Genomic DNA, 19,310 nt, shown 5'->3' on the forward strand with positions numbered 1-19,310 from the left:
CAGTGGTTTCTGAAGAGCGTAGAAGTCTGTATAGAAGGAATATTATTGTGTATTTAGGTATGTACAGAATATTACTAGAGAAAATACAGTAAAAAGTCTTTGTAACAGCACAGTAAGGGGAAGAACCGTCTTAACAATAGACCCTGTTCAAGTACTAAAAGTGTTAGTTCTCCGTGAGTCAGAACTTGTACTTGTGTCAACAGGGTGGTTATGGCCACTAATAAAATCACATTGTCCATATCTGTTCTGCTGTTCTATTGAATTACGAGCTGATAGAACACAAGAGTATTCCTTTCAGCGCGACATCGTATTTCAATAGGGACATAGGAAATCTATATAATTTAACATTTGGCATGGTATTAAGTCAAGAAATCATGTTTATGAAAAATTTGAAGGAATTTAGAAATGTGTAACCTGGAAAAGAAATGGTTTAGGGATGAAAAGATAATTTGAGAATTATTTTACAGGTTGTTATATAGAAAAAAGGTTAGGCACACTTGTGTAACTAAAGTGCAGAGCAAACACTAACAAGCAGAGGTCACGGAGAGGCCTATTATGTTTATAAGAAAAACTTTCAAATTGAGCTCTCTAAAAATGCAATGATCTGTCTTACAAAACTGAATGTCCTGTCATTGTTAGCAGTCAGAGGCTTTATGACCACCATTCACAGATGAGGTAGAGGTGATTTCTAACATCAGATGGGACTAAATGATCTCTAAGTTTCCATCCCCTACGAAAGATTGTGGGGTTCCATGGGGGAAAAGGACCAAACAGTGGGTAGAGAGAGAGGAGAAGGAAAGTGTCTTCCCTCTTACCTCCAAGTAAGGCCATTTTCAGTTTCTCAATCCATGCGCAGATTTCTCTAGATCAGAGACCTTTCTCTAATCCAAAGGTCACTCACAGATATATCTAGGTGATACTTTTCCTATACCCAGAAAATAAAACTACATAGCCATTAGGTTGTAGAACTTTGTATATCTATAGGGATTTGGTTCAACCAAATGATGTTTATATTTTTATAACTGCCTATTTATAAGTCACTCAATTATAGGAGTTTTATTTACAACTAATGTTTATTTATAACTATATTTTTAAGGCAGTAGTTATATGTATTTTTTTTACTTAATATAATTTATTATTTGTTTCAGAAAGACTAACTCATCTTTATAAAGGAACTCATTTACTGGCATTTTTCATTTTAATATGGTATAATATTAAATAAGAAATATTTTTAGATGGCTCACAACTATAATAGGTGAGAATGTGTCAGAAGCAATGTGGATAAACAAGGTGAATTGTTTGAGAAATGCATCTGCTTTCCTGACTCCTTTCAATGTCATGTAATCAACTAAAACTCATATGACTAGGAAATATAAGTAGTACTAAACTTATTACAGCAAAAGCTCTCTTGCCCAATTCAATGAGGACCAGTGTGGGTCAGTTTAACAGAATGGTTAAAGTAAGAAATCAGGAAAATGGTATATACCTAAGATAACTTCTTTTAACTTAAACAAATAAATGTAATTTCTTTTACCAATCTTTTGATGTAGGACTGAGGCATTTCTTTAGTGTGTCTGCTGATTAGAATTAAACATCAACTTTCTTAGGTGAACCACATTCGTAATATAATTGTCTACGAATTTTAGCTTAAGTTTCTTTAAAGAGAATCCAGAAACATTTCTGATACGGGGTACTGAATTTTGCTAGATTTTTATATTTTTCTTTAGTCTTAAATATGTATATATTTACAGTTGTCTTATATACATAATTAAGCAGCAATTTTTTTTAACATCTTTATTGGAGTATAATTGCTTTACAATGTTGTGTTAGTTTCTGCTGTTTAACAAAGTGAATCAGCTATATGTATCCAAGCAGCAGTGTTTTAAGCAACTGGCCTTTATCAATTTTTTCTGAAACTTTCAACTTAGTTGTCATGGAAACATTAATTTTTTTACTTTTCATACTCATTTAAGCATCCAATTAAATTTCATGATTTAATTTTCACCCTTATTATTTCATATGTTTACATACCATGTAATTAAATTATGTGCTGCTACAATAATCAATGCCACTGACATAAAGAGATTTGTGGGAATAAACACAGTTGCCTCTTGACAAGTAACTAACTCAACAAATACAGAGCATGCTTGACAGTTGCCTCTTGACAAGTAACTAACTCAACAAATACAGAGCTTGCTTGATGGAAGCCTGTTTGCTCTAAGTGATCAGCATGCCATAGGCAGCATTTAAGAGATCTGCTTCTTCTATATTCTTCTGTTGTTCTGTTGGACATACCAGTTCGGGTTTTTTTTAATGTCCTTAACTACCTCATCTCAAGTCATTTCAGAGGATTTAATGGTTAATCACTTCTTACCTGGTCTCAGATGTTTACGAATTGACATGGAACATCTTTCTCCAGAGCATGAGGTAAGCTACTATCATGATTAAGCCACTGTGATTATCAGTGCCATGTTCATGTGTTTTAATATCTCCTATATAGACTTTCATTCCTCTCCATGTGAGGTGTGATTATGATATGCTGTGCCTAATTTTTTAAAGTCTAGTTCAGCGTCATTTTATGGATTTATTTACTAGCTATGAGTTTTAAGCCACTCCTTCAACATCTTTGAGCTTCTATTTAATTCTCTAAAGTAGGAATAACGACTGTCCTTCACTGAATATAATTAGAATTTAGTAAGAGAATATATGTGAAATGCTTTTTATCTATAAAATGCTGTACAGTATTATCTCTGACCATTAACTTTCTTAGAAGCAAAGTTTCTATTTTCTCTCTCCTTTTCCTCATAACTCTTTTCATTCTATTTGTCTTCCTGTATTCTCCAAAACCCTGTTTGTCATTTATTTCCTATTCTATATCTTCAACCTGTTTTTCTAGCAGCTTTTCTTTAACCTATTATTGTGTTTGACTCTTCCCTCCTAAACAAATCAAAACAAAAACAAAATCTTCCCTTCATCCCTCCCTCATATCTCTTTTTCCTCCTAGCAGTTTACACCCCATCTCTCAACTTTCACACTGTCTGTTGGTACGTCGTATTCGTTACCATCACAGTAATCCAACAAAACTTCTGTCTCTACGATCACTACTGATCAAAGTGCTGCACCGAAAGGACACTTTTCAGACCTGATAAGAGCATGCAGGAGTATGTAGCCTTTTCATCCATATCTTTGTCAACACTTGGTATTCTTAGACTTTTTAAATTCAGTAGATATAAAGTGGTATATCATTATGGTTTTCATTTGCATTTCCCTGATTATTGTCAAACTTGAGAATTCTTTGTATGTTCACTAACATCAAAGCCTTTTTAGGTTTTTTGCCCATTTTTCCCACTTTGGGTTGTCTTTTTTCCTATTATTTCCTTGAAGTTTGTTATATAATTGGAATATCAGTATTCAGTCAGTTTTGTGTTTTATGAATATCGTTTTCCAATTTTTGATGTTTTTTCACATTTTTGGCCCATTTGAACACTAATTTTTAATTTCTTAATAGATTGATTATTTCCATGACATGATCTCCTATACTTTCTTCTTAAAATGCTTAAAGTTGTATTTTCACAGTAAAATTCTTAATCCATCTAAAATTAGTTTTTACGTATGATGTGAGGTGGTGCTTAAGTTACATTTTTTTCTATATGGATAACCAGTTGTCCCATTATTGTTTACTGAACAGTGCATCATGTCTATACTGATTGGCAGTGCCACCTCTATCATAGATGACGTTTCCTTGTATGCATGTGTCTGTTATTAGGGAACATTCTTTTCCACTGGTCTCTTTCTCAATTACTGTAACATTGATACCCTGTCTTCATTACAGTTGCCTTGTTAAAAAGTCCTAAAATCTAACAGGGCAAGTCCAGCACCCTGTCCCTTTTTAGAACTGTTCATGACCCTTAGCATTTTTATGTAAACTTTAGCATTATCTTATGAGACTCCAAGAAAGATCTCTTTGAGATTCTGATTGAAATTGAGTTGATTCTATAAATTAATTGGGAGAGACATCAACTTCATGATTTTGAGTCTTCCTATCCAGAACATACTATATCTTATGTTTATTTAGATCTCCTTTAATGTCTTTTAATAAAGTTTTATAACTGTGTTTGAAAAAACTGTCACTTTATATCTATAATGTTATAATGCTACCTTTTTTAGGATTATATGTTTTTTAACCCTTTCTTGCTGATGTATAGAAATAATATAACTTTTGTATGTTGAACTTTTGTCTGGCTAACCTGAGAAACTTTATTATTAATTCTAATAATAAAATGTCACTGGATTTTTTTGTAAGTTTCAAGTGTAGAAAAGTCATCTGTAAATAATAGATTCTTGTGTAATACTTTTATTTTTTTCCCTTTTCCTTACTGTAGGATCTATTATATTGCTATCCCTCTTTTACTTCTGATATCAATTTGTTTCTTGCTTTCTTTTTAAAATAGTTTTGATAGGGGTTTATCAATTTTATTAACCTTTTCAAATATTGAATTTTGGCTGTGTTGACTTTTCTCTATGTGTTAGTTTCATTGATTTCTATTTTCATCTTTATTTCCTTCTGCTTTCTTTAGATTTGATTTTTTTTTCTGTTTTTCTAACTCCTTAAGGAGGAGGCTTAGATTATTTACTTGTTAACTTTTCCTCTTTTCCGATACATAAATTTAAGGCTCTAAGCGTTCCTTTAGCCACATCCCTTTTACTGCATTGTAGCTTTATCATTTAGTTCAAATTAGATTCTCATTTCCATTATATTTTTATTGATCCATGGATTTTGTTTCATAAGGTAAAGGTAGTTAATTTTATGAGTCAGTTCTTTTATATTTGTATTAGCTTTTTGTAATCTGCTTGTTCTATCAGCTATTGAAAGACATGTTAAAATTACGAATGGGAGTTGCGTCTTTCTCCTTTCAGTTTTCTCAATTTTTGCTTTGTCTATTTTATAGATTCCCTTTATCAGCCTAAGGAAGTTCACTTTTTTTGCTAGTTGCTTGAGTATTTTTATCATGAAGGAGAGTTGAATATTGTCAAATGTTTTTTCTGCGTCAGTTGAGATGATTACATGGTTGTGGTTTTTTATTCTCTTACAATGTTTTATATTAATGGGTTTTTATATGTTAAAGCAACCTTTGCACTACTGCAATAAATCCCACTTGGTTATGGTATATAATTCCTTTTATATGAAGGTAGATTCAGTTTGCTAGTATTCTGTTCAGGATTTTTGCATCGAAAATGAAGGCTACTTGTAGAATAGAACAAATAAGAAGCCTTATTTTCACTACTTTCCATTAGTGTAGGGTGGGACTGAAAATAGGGGAAGTGGTTAAAAGTTTTTGAAAGGATCAGACTCCCAGATTCCCTTTTGAACCTTGGTGGAAGACTGGAGCTTTCCTTTCTAGACTTGAGATATAAGGCCTAGCTGAGAGCAGGAATAAGGTGCTATAATGAAAGGAGGGAAATTAAGTCGAAGGTATAGTTAGTCATTAGAAACCTCATTACCTTTCTCCTTCTTGGCTCCAGGAATGGGGTGGCAGCCAGAATTATATTTGCAGGAAAAAAAAGATTGGCAGAAAGTTTGTGCCAGAGTCACCTTAAAGTGAATTTACTCATGCATGAAGAGATTCTAATCAACGTTTTAGTACCTCAGTCTTTAGTGGATATCCCAAGATAACCAACCATTTGAGAAAAGCCTCTGACATCAGACAGAGATGAGGGCTTCCCCGGTGGCGCAGTGGTTGAGAGTCCACCTGCCAATGCAGGGGACACGGGTTCGTGCCCCGGTCTGGGAAGATCCCACATGCCGCGGAGCGGCTGGGCCCGTGAGCCATGGCCGCTGAGCCTGCACGTCCGGAGCCTGTGCTCCGCAACGGGAGAGGCCACAACAGTGAGAGAGGCCCGCGTACCGCAAAAAAAAAAAAAAAAAAAGACAGAGATGAAAACATACACACAAGAAAAAGGATACTGGAGGGAACAGACAATACAAGGAGTGGAAGAGAAAGTACAAAAACTCTCCCAAAATAACACTGATGCAAAAGAAAATAGCCAAACAAACGGAATATGTAATCTGTCAGATGAGAGAGCGGGAAAACATTAAAAAATCAAAAGTCTTTACCATAATCTGCAAGGCACTAGAGGACCCAGCTCCTTCCTCCTTACCTCCCGGGCCTCACCTTCTACCTTCTCCCTTGCTCACTCTGCACCCACCACTCTGGCTTCCAGGCTTCTAAGTACAATAGACATACTCCCACCTGGAGTCTTTGCTTAGCCTCTAACCAGGGTTTCACACACTTACTCCTCATGTCCCTCAGGTTCTTGCTTAAATATCATCCTCTCCATCAAACCTGCTTAGAACACCTCCATGTAAATTGTAATATTCTTCACTTTGGCCTTCTATACCCCTTATCTCACTCAGTGTTCTTTCCAAAGCCCTTATCATTTTGTAATATACTATATGATTTACTTATTTTTTGTGTTTGTTGTCTATAACAAAGGAACATAAGCTCTCCACAAGGAGGGAATGTTGTCTATTTGCTGCATCCTGTGTCTAAAAACATGCCTAGGACGTAGAGGGTGACAATAAGTTTGTTGTCTAGTGACCTCCATGCACAAATATGGGCCAAGACAATTCAGGAGGGCCATCTGGTTTCTGGTGTGGGTGCCAGCATTTGGGGCAGCAGCTTCCATCCCTCCACCCTTTCCATTACTTACTCAGTCTCCCCACAAGAGTGATAGCAACTCTTAGACACCCATTGTCTCCCCAGTTTTAGTGACCACAGACCTATATCTGGTCTCTGCCCTAGACTTTAAAATAGAGCATCTTGCTTTTTGCAACCTGGAAAAAGCAAGGGACAAGGGACAGAACAGCTTTTACTGGGAAAATATGTCTGACCATGGTATGTGTATTTGTTAAATGTATAGATGTATATAAATTTTACTTTTAACATTAGATAGTGGGGAAAGCTAAGGGAGAATGGAATCAGACTCAGAAGGAAGGTTAGTGAAAATCAAAGTGAATTATTAGGTTATACGATTGAGATCTTTTAAAGCTATTTCGGTACCTAGTCTAGCAATCCAATGTGAATTCCTTTAACAAAGTAACTGCCAAAATTTTCAATTTTTAGTTAACATATTAGCTTATGGGAATACTAAAAATTCAATTAAAAACTTTAAACCATAGCAGTTTACTATGTTAACAGTATTTCTCTAAAGTCATTTTTTTTAAATCAGGTTATTTTAACTTCCATGATAAAAGAATGTGAACAAAAAGTAGAGAACAAGACCGTCCAAGAGCCTCAAGGGTAAGACATTAATTCTTTTTTTAAGGCTTTAGTTAACCTTAATTTATCTATATAAATTTTCTTTAGGTGGGTATAGTGTTTTATATTGTGTTATTTTGTAGTCATTAATTTGGAAGACAAGAAAATCCTTTAAATCAGCAGTTCTCTAATGCTAATCCATAAACCATCTGGGAAATATAAAATTCAGATCTCTATCTCATTCTCTGTGACCTCAACATTCTGAGTCAGCCTAGGGATCTGTATATTTAAAAGCTTCCAACAAAAACACTAATTTGAAAAGATATATGCACCCCAATGTTCATAGCAGCATTATTTATAATTGCCAAGGTATGGAAGCAACCTAAGTGTCCATCAGCAGATGAATGGATAAAGAAGATGTAGTGTGTGTGTGTGTGTGTGTGTGTGTGTGCATATATGTGTGTATATATATATATACATATACGCACACACACACACACATACATACATACATACAGTAGAATACTACTCAGCCATAAAAAAGAATGAAATTTTGCCATATACAGCAACATGGATGGACTTGGAGGGTATTATGCTAAACAAAATAAGTCAGAGAAAGACAAATGCTGTATGATATCACTTATATGAAGAATCTAAAAAATACAACAAACTAGTGAATATAACAAAAAAGAAATAGACTCATAGACATAGAGAACAAACTAGTGGTTACCAGTGGGGAGAGGGAAGGAGGGAGGGGCAATATAGGAGTAGAGGATTAAGAGGTACAAAGTATTATGTATAAAATAAACTACAAGGATATATTGTACAACACAGGGAATATAGCCAATATTTTATAATAACTATAAATGGAGTATAACCTTTAAAAATTATGAATCATTATATTATAAACCTGTAATTTATATAAGATTGTACATCAACTATACTTCAGTAAAATATAAAAATAAAATAAATACAAGCTTCCAAAGAGATTCTGATAGGTAGCTGGATTTGGGAATCACTGGTGAACATAGTTTGTAGAAATTTATGAGAGGAGTTGTAAGATTTAACTTGATTCACTGCATAAAGGATTGTCAACTTTTGAATGTTCTAGTCCCATGCTTCTAACCAAACTAATTAGAATTCAAAGATTCAGTGAAATTAAAATATGAACATAGATGTGAAAGAATAAAGTTGGGCATTTCAGGACAGGAAGTAATTTACAAATAGTCTGTGTGTACTCTAACTCTTCCTGAAGTAACCGTGAACAGTTGATCTTAAATGGACTCTGTTAGGCATGAAAAGCTCAATGGTGTTTCCTTTATAAAACTGACTACCAGGAATAAGTGTTTCATCTTGTCAGGCTAGGTACACAGAAACACACTCCTCCACACCCACAACCCCAACACACACACACACACACACACACACACACAGAGTCTTTTGCCTTTTACTATGAGTCAGAACTCTTGCTTTAGCCTCCTAGAATGGTGGGAGCTCTTCTATCATTTTAGCCCTGGAAAGTTATAAAACAATAGACATACTTTGATAGGTTTCTATTCTGAACACAAAATCCATAAAGTTAACAATAAAGCAAATAATTCTGTTCATTTGTTGTATATTAAATATTAAAATTATTTGGTGTCTTATTAGTTTAAAATGTAAAAGGTTTTAGGCCAAAATTGAGAAAAATTATATGTGAAATACATTCTAAATGAAATTTCATGAATTATCATGCAGGAATTTTACAAGAACGAAATCTCTTTGTAACTTCCTAAGATTGCTTTGGTTATATGACCTTCCTTTTTAAGAAAAAAAAAAAAAGTTCACTTTTATAATCATATTTTCCCATGTTATTCAAATCCTCTATATTATCATTTATTTTTTTAACTCTTTTTTTTAAATTTATTTTTTTATACAGCAGGTCCTTATTAGTCATCCATTTTATACACATCAGTGTATACATGTCAATCCCAATCTCCCAATTCATCACACCACCACACACACGCGCCTCTGCTTTCCCCCCTTGGTGTCCATACATTTGTTCTCTGCATCTGTGTCTCAGTTTCTGCCCTGCAAACCAGTTCATCTGTACCATTTTTCTAGATTCCACATATATGCGTTAATATACGGTATTTGTTTTTTTCTTTCTGACTTACTTCACTCTGTAGGACAGTCTCTAGATCCATCCACGTCTCTACAAATGACCCAATTTCGTTCCTTTTTATGGCTGAATAATACTCCATTGTATATATGTACCACATCTTCTTTATCCATTCGTCTGTCGATGGACACTTAGGTTGCTTCCATGTCCTGGCTATTGTAAATGTTATTCAAATCCTCTATATTATCATTTATTTTTTTTAACTCTTACTGTAGAGAATTTCAAATTAACACAAAAATAAACATGATATAATGATTTCCCATGTACTCATCACTCAGCTTCAAGAATTATCAACTCATAGTCAATTTTATTTCATCTATACCCAACTCTTCTCCCCTCCCATATTCTTATATGCATCTCTAAAAGATAAGTGCTATTTTTTTAAACATAAACACAATATCATCACACCATAACAACTCCTTAATATCATTTATTATCTGGCCTTTGTTCAAATTTCTAATTGTTTCATAAATGTTATTATTGATTTGTTGTTTGTTTTTTCCTTACAGTTTGTTTCTTTGAGTAAGGATCCAACATTCCATATATTATAAGTGGTTAATATGTTTCTTGACTCTCTTTTAATTCAGAGGTTCCCCTTGTATCTCTTTTTTTCTCCATACAATTTACTTGTTGAAGGAACTGAGTCATTTGTCCTATAGAGGTTCCCACAGTCCAAATCTTGCTAATTGCATTTCCCTTGTGTGGTTCAAAATGTTCCTCTGTATTTCCCATAAATTTACTAGTTGGATCTAGATCTAGAGATGTAATCAGGTTTGGGGCATGTTTTTTATTTGCCAAGACTTCTACATAGGAGGAGGTGTGTTTTCATCGTGAGGCAGGTAATGTCTGCTTCTCTCTTTTTTTGGTGATGTTAACATCTATTAATGATGAATGCCAGATCCGTTAATTCATTAGCAATTACAAAATGTATTACTCTATCATTCCTTCTTCATTTGTGAGCTAGAATTCTTCAGAAAGAAAACCGTCCCCCATATGTACTATTTTTACCAAGTTATACTGTTTATATAGTAAAGACAAGATAAATGTTCAATTCTTTCTCTTTATGTACCAGTTTCCAAAGTAATGAACTGATCCACCCTCCAACCGGAGGCAAAAGAAAAGAGAAAAGGGATTACGTGCAGAAATATCAGCACTGTGCAAAAGGACAAAAGTTTCAGAAAAGCATATTTGGGAACTGTAATTAAAGCTAGAGCACAGAGTATGTACGGGAGAACAATAGAGATAAGTCTATAAAGATAGACGGGCACCATTAATAAAGAACTTTGTATGCTACATGAGAGGTTTGGACTTATCCTGTGGCCAGGAGTCATCAAACTTTCTCTGTAAAGACAGTAAATATTTTAAGCTTTGCGATTCATACAGTCTCTGTTACAAGTACACAGTTGAACTCTGCTATTGTAGCAGTAAGCAGCCAATTTGACAATATGGAAATGTATGGCTATGGCTGCATTCCAATAAAACTTTATTTACAAAAACAGGCAGCAGACTGGATTTGGCCTGTGACCCTTAGTTTACCAACCCTTAGTAACTTTGCTTCTCAGGCCTTAGGGTCCATCAGAATCACCTGGAAATTTTGGGGTGCCATCTCCAGAGTTTTTGATTCACAAGATCTGGGATGGAGCCTGAGAATTTGAATTGCAACAAATTCCCAGGTGATGTTAATATTATGGGTCCAGAAGCCACACTTTGAGAACCACTGCTTTGGAAGCCATGCTCTAGTGAATGCAAGCAACAGAGAAGCAGGTGGAACAGAAAGCTACTGTAGTAACCCATGATGAAGGCAGGTGCGGGCACGGATGGGCTGGTAATAATAAGATACACTCATAAACCAGACACCATTCTCAGCATTTTTCATATATTTGCTAATAATTTATCATAATAACCCTATGAAGTAGATACTATTACTATTCCCATTTTACAGATGACACAGAGGTTAGGTAACTTGCTCAAGGGCCACCTAGCTACTAAGTGGAGGAACCAGAATTCAAACCCAGGCATTGTGGTTCTTGAGACCATGGTATTAACCACCATGTTTTACTGCCTATATGTAACAGTGAGTATGAGAATAAGATGAACTCAGATATATTCAAATGTGAACTCAGTTTAACTTGGCAACAGATTAGAGTAAGAGAGAACTAGAATCTAAAAAGGATTCCCAGATTGAATGATGGTACAGTACAACCAAATGGAACTGTTCTGAAGAGGAATATTTAAAATTTGAGGTACAGGAAGAAAAACACTATAAGCAGTTATTGAGATTTAGGAACCATTAGGATATAGGTGGTAATTAAAGGCTTAGGTAAGGACTAGAGGTGGATGGATGATATCACTTGGAAAGGGAGCTCAGACCTGGAATTAGACCAACATTTAAAATGCAGCATTTAAGGGACTTCCCTGGTGGTGCAGTGGTTAAGAATCCGCCTGCCGATACAGGGGACACGGGTTCGAGCCCTGGTCCGGGAAGATCCCACATGCCGGGAGCAACTAAGCCCGTGCGCCACAACTACTGAGCCTGAGCTCTAGATCCCAAGAGCCACAACTACTGAAGCCCGCACATCTAGAGCCCATGAGCCCGTGCTCCACAACAACAGAAGCCACTGCAAGGAGAAGCCTGTGCACCACAACGAAGAGTAGCCCCTGCTCGCCACAACTAGAGAAAGCCCACACGCAGCAACGAAGACCCAATGCAGCCAAAAATAAATAAATAAAATAAATACCTTTTTTTTAAAAGTGCAGCATTTACGAGAAGCTTCACTGAGAAATAGGAGGCAAATCAGAGTGGTGTCAAAAAATCAAATAGGGGTTTCAAAGAGAATGAGTAGTGATCTTTGATTTGCAAGATACAGTGATGTGGAGAGAGAGAGAACTATTCTAGGACATAAATAATTTTAAAGATAGGCCAGAAGTAAGAGATTCTATAGATTCAGAATCAGTAAGAAATGACAGTTGGTTGGCTATGAGTTGCAAAGGAAAGATCTGAGAATCCCTTGAAAGCCTGCAGTAAGAAGACATTACTTTACAAGGCAGCCCATTTCATTTTTAACAACTCTGTTTTTAAAATATTCCTTTCTCATCCTGAGTTAAAGTCTCCCTTCCTATAACATCTACTCTCTATACCAGGTTTTCATCATTTGGCAGAGGGGTCAGAGTCAGACCCTTTTGTCTAACTGATAAATATGTAAACCTTCAGAAAAAAAAAAAAAGCCATAATGCAATGGTTCTTTACTAGAAAGCTTTGTAAAATACATACTTGGGTCCTCTACCCCAGATGGAAAAAATCAGAATCACTGGGGCTAGGTCTAGGTGTCCACATTTCAAAAAGTTCCCCCAGGTAATTGTGCTGTGCATCAGTAGAGCTCTATAGATATATACAGCCGTGCAGATATATATTATATATCTCATTTTTCATGAGTAACATAGAGAGGTATCTTAAGTCTCCTAAATCTTCTCTTCTCCAAACCAAACATTCTTCATTCCTTTCACTTTTATCTCTTATGGTTTCCAGACTCCTTAGCATCATTGTTGCACTCCTCTTAGAATATCATTAACACTTGATGGGGGACTTCCCTGGTGGCGCACGCTCCCAGGGAAGCATGCTCCCAATGCAGGGGGCCCGGGTTCGATTCCTGGTCAGGGAAGTGGATCCCACACGCATGCCACAACTAAGAGTTTGCATGCCACAGCTAAAGAGCTGGTGAGCCGCAACTAAGGAGCCCACCTGCCACAACTAAGACCCAGTGCAACCAAATAAATAAATATTTTTTAAAAAACAAAAAAAACTTCATGGTATCTCCAGTATTATCTGAGCCATGTATCCTGTTTTTGTAGATACAAACTAAAATCATACTTATCTTTTACTTAACACTGTTTCCTAAAGAAAAAAAAACAGTACTATAAACCTAGAGTGTTAAGGAAAGGCATCATGGAAAAGACAGGGCTTGAGCTGGGAATTGAAAGATGGCTAGACATGAGATAAAAGAAGAAATATAGAAGTTAAGTAGTGATGGTTGGTAAACACACACACACACACACACACACACAAGAATTAGATTGCTATGTTTCTTGAATGCCATGCATATTTTATCTTGTAGGTAGTAAGTGGCCACTGAAGATTTTGAGAAGGGGTGTGATATAAAGAAGTGATTATTTAAGAGGTGAATCTGACTAACACAAGGAGGCCAGATCTAAAACTTTTGGAATAATTCAGTTGTAAAGTATTGCAATTAGAAATAAAAGTAAACAATAGAGAAGATGTTGTAGAATAAAGTCACAAGATTTGATGATAGTTTGAAATGGAGAGCCATTATATTCACTGTGGGGAAGAGAGGAAAAGGATAGAACCACTGGCAAGTAAAGAAATAAAAGTGAGTGATAAAAACTCTCCAGAAAATGTGCATAGAGGGAACCTACCTCAACATAATAAAGGCCATATATGACAAACCCACAGCAAGCCTCATACTCAACGGTGAAAAACTGAAAGCATTTCCACTAAGATCAGGAGCAAGACAAGGATGTTCACTCTAGCCACGGCAATCAGGGAAGAAAAAGAAATAAAAGGAATACAGATTGGAAAAGAAGTAAAACTGTCACTGTTTGCAGATGACATGATACTATACACAGAAAATCCTAAAGATGCCACCAGAAAACCACTAGAGCTAATCAATGAATTTGGTAAAGTAGCAGGATACAAAATTAATGCACAGAAATCTCTTGCATTCCTATACACCAACAACGAAAAATCAAAAAGAGAAATTAAGGAAACAGTCCCATTTACCATTGCAACAAAAACCATGACATACCTAGAAATAAAAGTGGGGAGTTATTTCTAAAGTTAAGGTATGAAAAAAAACTTGAGACATTGGCTTTATCTAGCAAACAGTGGCAATGTGGGACTGGCCCTCAGGAAAAATGTTGTGATTCAATAAATATTTTTGAATCATCCTATGGAGATGTTACTTAAAACTTATAGAATGAGTAAGTTTTGTAGAAGAACTAGAGCCAAATGCTGAGCCTTATGGAGGATTACTTTGTGGGAAGAGGAAAAGCAATAAGAGAGGGGTATTCAGAGTACGTAGGGACAGACCAGGTTGATGTACTGGCAGGAGAGCAACGGGAAGAAGAGACTTTCAGGATGGGCATCGTGGTCGGGTATTTAACTGAGTAACTCAGCACACACCTTTAAAGACCACATAGAACCAGAAGTCTTAGGTAGCAGCACATACTTCATGTGTAGATTTAACAGACGTCTGTTGAGCTCCTGTACCTTGCTCGCCACTCATTATTGTCTTTGACATGTTCAAACATATTCTCTTACTTAGTCCCCAAGATATTTTGCAATAACGGTTGCAAAATTTTACAGAGGAGGAAACTGAATCAGAGTGATTTAAAGCATCTTGGCCAAAGCCACAAGGCCAATAAGCTGGATTCCTGAATCCATTACAGCACAATTGTTGGATCACTGAAAAATTGTCCTTTATCAATACTCTGTTCAGTAATATGATAAACCAGCTGTCTTTAGTAGTCATTTAGATTGTGCTTACTTCCTACACAGAAGGTTAGTCAAAAAGAAAGGAAAAAATTTGACACTGTCCATCAAAACTAGTGCAATTGGCAATTGAGGACATGTTTCTTCTCCCCAACCCCGCCCCCCCAAAAAAGTAATATGTCATAGGATTGTTAAAGACCTCACTGTGATTTCATTTACTCATCTGTGAAAATAGGGATAATATCTATCTTCCAGGGTTGCTGTAAGAATTAAATGAAGTAATGCTGATAATAAGAAGAATAACTAACACTTAGAGCATGCTATTACATGCCTGGCACTGCTAATAAGCACTTTGCACTCTTATAATCCTAAATAGCCCTGTGAGGTAGGTACTAGAATTATCTCCATTTTATAGATGAGGAAACAGAGATTAGATAACTTGCCCAAAGTCACACAGCTGGTAAATCACAGAACCGAGATTCAGTCTCATTCCACACTTGCTCCTAATCACTGTACCACACTGCTTCCTTTAAAAAAACAATGAACATGAAAGCTGCTAACCTATTATGGTACCAAAAAACTCTACTCCATAAATACTAGTTTCCCTTTTGTGATACCAGTTCAGAATGTATTTATTAATGTTATACTACTAAAGAAATGAAAAAATAGATATTTTAGTTTTTTAATTGCTTTACACGAATTTCAAAATTTCTTTCCTAGCTCAATGTCAATTGCTGCAAGCTTAGTGAGTGAAGATACAAAGACCAAGTTTTTGAACAAAATGGGCCAGTTGACAACATCAGGTGCCATGTTGGCCAATGTGTTTCAGAGAAAGAAGTAAAAGCAGGAAGGAAGCCCCCAGTAAACACTAAATGGACCTCAAGCAGACTGGTTCCTTGTACTTGAAGTACTTGCCTTTTTTTATTTCTTTTTTATGTTCTTGCATTATAATTTTATCTTAACCTCCAAAGATATTTGCACTGCTTTTGATTATTGCTGTATATCTGTTAATTTTGGAGTTACAACTGTGGTGATAAAAAATTGAGTTGATAGTCTGTACCAAGTCCCTCCTCTGTGTTCTTGTCTTTCAGAATAATTTTATATATATATATATATATATATATATATATATATATATATATATGAGGTTTTTTTTAATTTTTGGATGGGATATTAGCAAATATCTGTATGATACACTAAGCTATTACAGTGGTACTTAAAATAATGTAAATTTGCAGTCATTGTTATAAAGTAATAAAAGTGGAGATTACTTAAGTATTTAAATTATGAAAGAATAATGCAGACTTTTTATTGTTTCTTAACTGACTAGAAAGAGCCACCAGCATTACTCTGTGCCTTTTGGACTTCAGTTTGTGTGTCTGTAGGAATTGTATGCATTCCATTCACACAGTGTTTATAATACTGCAATGAATTTGAATTGCAAATCCTACAGTAAGTAGATAATAATGAAACTTTCAATATTTCAGCACTCTCATGAATATTCTTTAAGTGCTATTTAAACCTCCCCATCACTTACATGCGTATAATGGACTTACCTGAGGAAACCCAGCACAGGAGCATGGGAGTGGTTAACCAAGGTGAATTTTACATACTGGTGTGTAGTAGATTTAAATTCTCAAAACTAAATTTAAGTAAGAAGAACTAATAATTGTGACATTTTTTCCCAGACTGAAATACAGAAGAAAATATGGTTTGAATCTAATATTTAACACCTATTTACATAAAACATTTTATTTAAGATGTTTTCTAATGATTTTAATTTCAGAGATTATCTTTTCATTCTGTGTGTTACAGAGAAGTACAGAAAAGTTCAGGACATTTGGGGGCTGCTTTTTTCCCTCTAAACTAAAAATGACATTGGCTAAATTATTACTGGTTAGTCATCACCTTGTCCCTTAAAGTCAGTGACTATTCTTGTGTTTGATATATATTACATAGAGTCTTAAGTCAGTGTACCATTCCACTGGAATTTGACAGTTGTCTTTAAAGTAACGCAACTTGAAGTAGAAAAGAGTGGTCCTGGACATAGAAGAGAGGTGGTTGGTTAAGGGGTTAATGTGAGGCCTTTTTGAAAAATGCATATTTTGGTAAAGAGAATTCTCTTTTGAGCACAGTTCATACAAATGGGTGATTGTCATGTTTGTTGTATAAACCGGTTTAATACACTTGGAACATAGGTGGATTATATTCACTTCCTGGGAAACCTAGCTTACCATATATTAAAGCTTATAAAATAAGTTGCCATAGGCAAAGCCATTTAAAAAGTTTATTCTGAAATTATTTCTTTTACCTACAGTGAAATAATTGTTAACTAACTAGTCTTTATGGAAACTGTTGGATTCTAGGCATTCCTGAGAAATTGAAAGTGGCTACCTTTCATGTCAAAAACGTTGATCTATTATAAATAAAATGTTTTTGCATACTTGTTTTGGTTTTGGTTTTGGCTGTGTGTTTATTTTCATTTTGAAACACTATATCCTATATCCAAGCAAAATGAAATGAGAAAGTATATATTCATTAAAATATATTTTATTTTAGGAATATAAGCTATATAAATTACCTATTTTAGTTTACTTTTACTAAAAAAAGATTATGTTGTATAAAATTAATACATTTCCGAGGTGATTTAAAGAAAAAATATTTAAATTCTTATTTGCTTTGAACTGTAGTAGAATTAGTATGTTTATTACCTGGTGAATAAATATAATGTATTTTTAATGTGATAATTTTTATTAATTTGTGACTCCATTTATCTAGATGCTAATGGTTTTTTTGGAAAGGCACCAGCTAGCAAGATACACAATATATCTCAAGTGAGTCCCCCTTATTATGCTGTTAAATATCTTAATGTCAGTAAGACTTCCCATTTATTTTCACATTGATTTTTATGGTAAAATATGGATTCTTTAAACACAAGACAGTCACTAATCACTGAAACTGCATGTATTCTTCCAAAACAAGCTGTAAAACTCCCATCCTCACTCTTTTTAAACAGAAGTAAAAATGATACAAATTAAAGTTAAGTTTGCAAAGTAATGAAAAGTTAATTTGAAATTATGCTCTTTGCAAAGCAAGTCAGAGACTAAAATTTTTCAGAAATCCAGAAGTGCCATAGTTAACAATTTTGCTGAATTATTCGAAGAGCAATGCTTGAGTAGTAGCACTATCTACCTCTCTATACATAGTATCCTTGACCTTCATTTGTTTCCATCAGCACGCCTTTTCAAAGATTACTTTGCTAAACATCAGATTGACTTACAGCCTGAATGAAATTGTGAGTAATTTAAGTAATTTTAATGGAATATCAATTCAAGGTGATATCAAACTTCCTTTTCTTACAGAAAAAAAAAAAATTGGTTCAAATAGTCTCTGAACTAAAATTTAGGGAGGTGAAATCAGTGTGGGCTGAATTGTCTTTTCATGACCCTGATTTTTAACATAAACTATTGTAGACCATTATTTGACCTTTAAGGACATAACTTTGTCTAGACCTACCTTGTTGATCTTTGAACAGTGATAGCCAACTGCCGCTAACATTTTGTGCTGATTACCAATTTCTTAACTACTTTTTGTGTAAATAATGTATATTTAAAGAGCTTTGTAATTGGCTACTCTAATTCCTAAAATTCTCCAGATTGTCCAGGTAACAATAGTCCAACTTTATTTTGGTTGTTAACTCTCTTACAAGCAAACTGTGAAATAAATTTAGCCTTTCATATGAATAGACGTGTTTGAAAGTTGTAATGTTGCAGTGCACTTGGTTTGGTTACTATTTTATTTCTGTACGTTTAAAAATAATAGGTTAAAGCTATATGCTACTAATCAAAAATAGTAAATGTATCTGCATATTGGTAAAATAATTGGATTTTAGACTATTTTTATACTATGTAAGGATGCTCTGCATGCATTTCATCTGTGGAGTCTGTGTTCTAATCACAATCTGAGAGTGCCACATCTCATCATTCCTATTTTCCCTTCAGGACTAACTACAGGAAACTTTGTGTTGATTGCCTTCTTTATGGTTTACTTTGTGTATTTAAAAAAATCTTTAAATAAAAATTTCTATTCACTGTAAGAGCATACCAATCATAAAGTACACAGTAGTTAATATAAACTTACCACAGTATTTAAAAACTTTATTATGTGTTTTTGCTAGTATTTAAATAATTCCTTCAGTTCAGTGTGGTGAGGAATGTAAATTATTTGCTTTTCTCCAAAGAGTCTTCAGTAATATCTGGAAAATTGTGTTCAAAGCATGTCTATATTGGAGGACTGTGCGCGCGGGCTTTCTCTAGTTGCGGCGAGCGGGGGCTACTCTTCATTGAGGTGCGCAGGCTTCTCATTGCAGTGGCTTCTCTTGTTG

The 19,310-nt window shown here is 34.8% G+C and overlaps 1 protein-coding gene across 7 annotated transcripts in view; it reads left to right on the top strand.

Annotated features, from left to right (window-relative positions):
* RELCH (RAB11 binding and LisH domain, coiled-coil and HEAT repeat containing) overlaps positions 1–17,428 on the top strand; it is a 120,171-nt gene extending 102,743 nt beyond the window's left edge. For 2 of the 7 annotated variants that reach the window (XM_028479954.2, XM_024133912.3), the window contains 3 exons: positions 2,339–2,427; positions 7,231–7,301; positions 15,647–17,424. In XM_028479954.2, coding sequence (XP_028335755.1) covers positions 2,339–2,427; positions 7,231–7,301; positions 15,647–15,767 — 281 coding nt within the window. In that variant the 3' untranslated portion in view covers positions 15,768–17,424. Of the gene's footprint in view, positions 1–2,338; positions 2,428–3,004; positions 3,162–7,230; positions 7,302–15,646 lie in introns of all 7 variants that reach the window. The other 5 variants (XM_028479953.2, XM_024133911.3, XR_003677109.1 and 2 more) reach the window with 4 other exon arrangements.
* Positions 17,429–19,310: the final 1,882 nt, after the last annotated feature.

Source organism: Physeter macrocephalus, chromosome 19 (assembly GCF_002837175.3).
Source record: "Physeter macrocephalus isolate SW-GA chromosome 19, ASM283717v5, whole genome shotgun sequence".
Lineage (NCBI taxonomy): Eukaryota > Metazoa > Chordata > Mammalia > Artiodactyla > Physeteridae > Physeter > Physeter macrocephalus.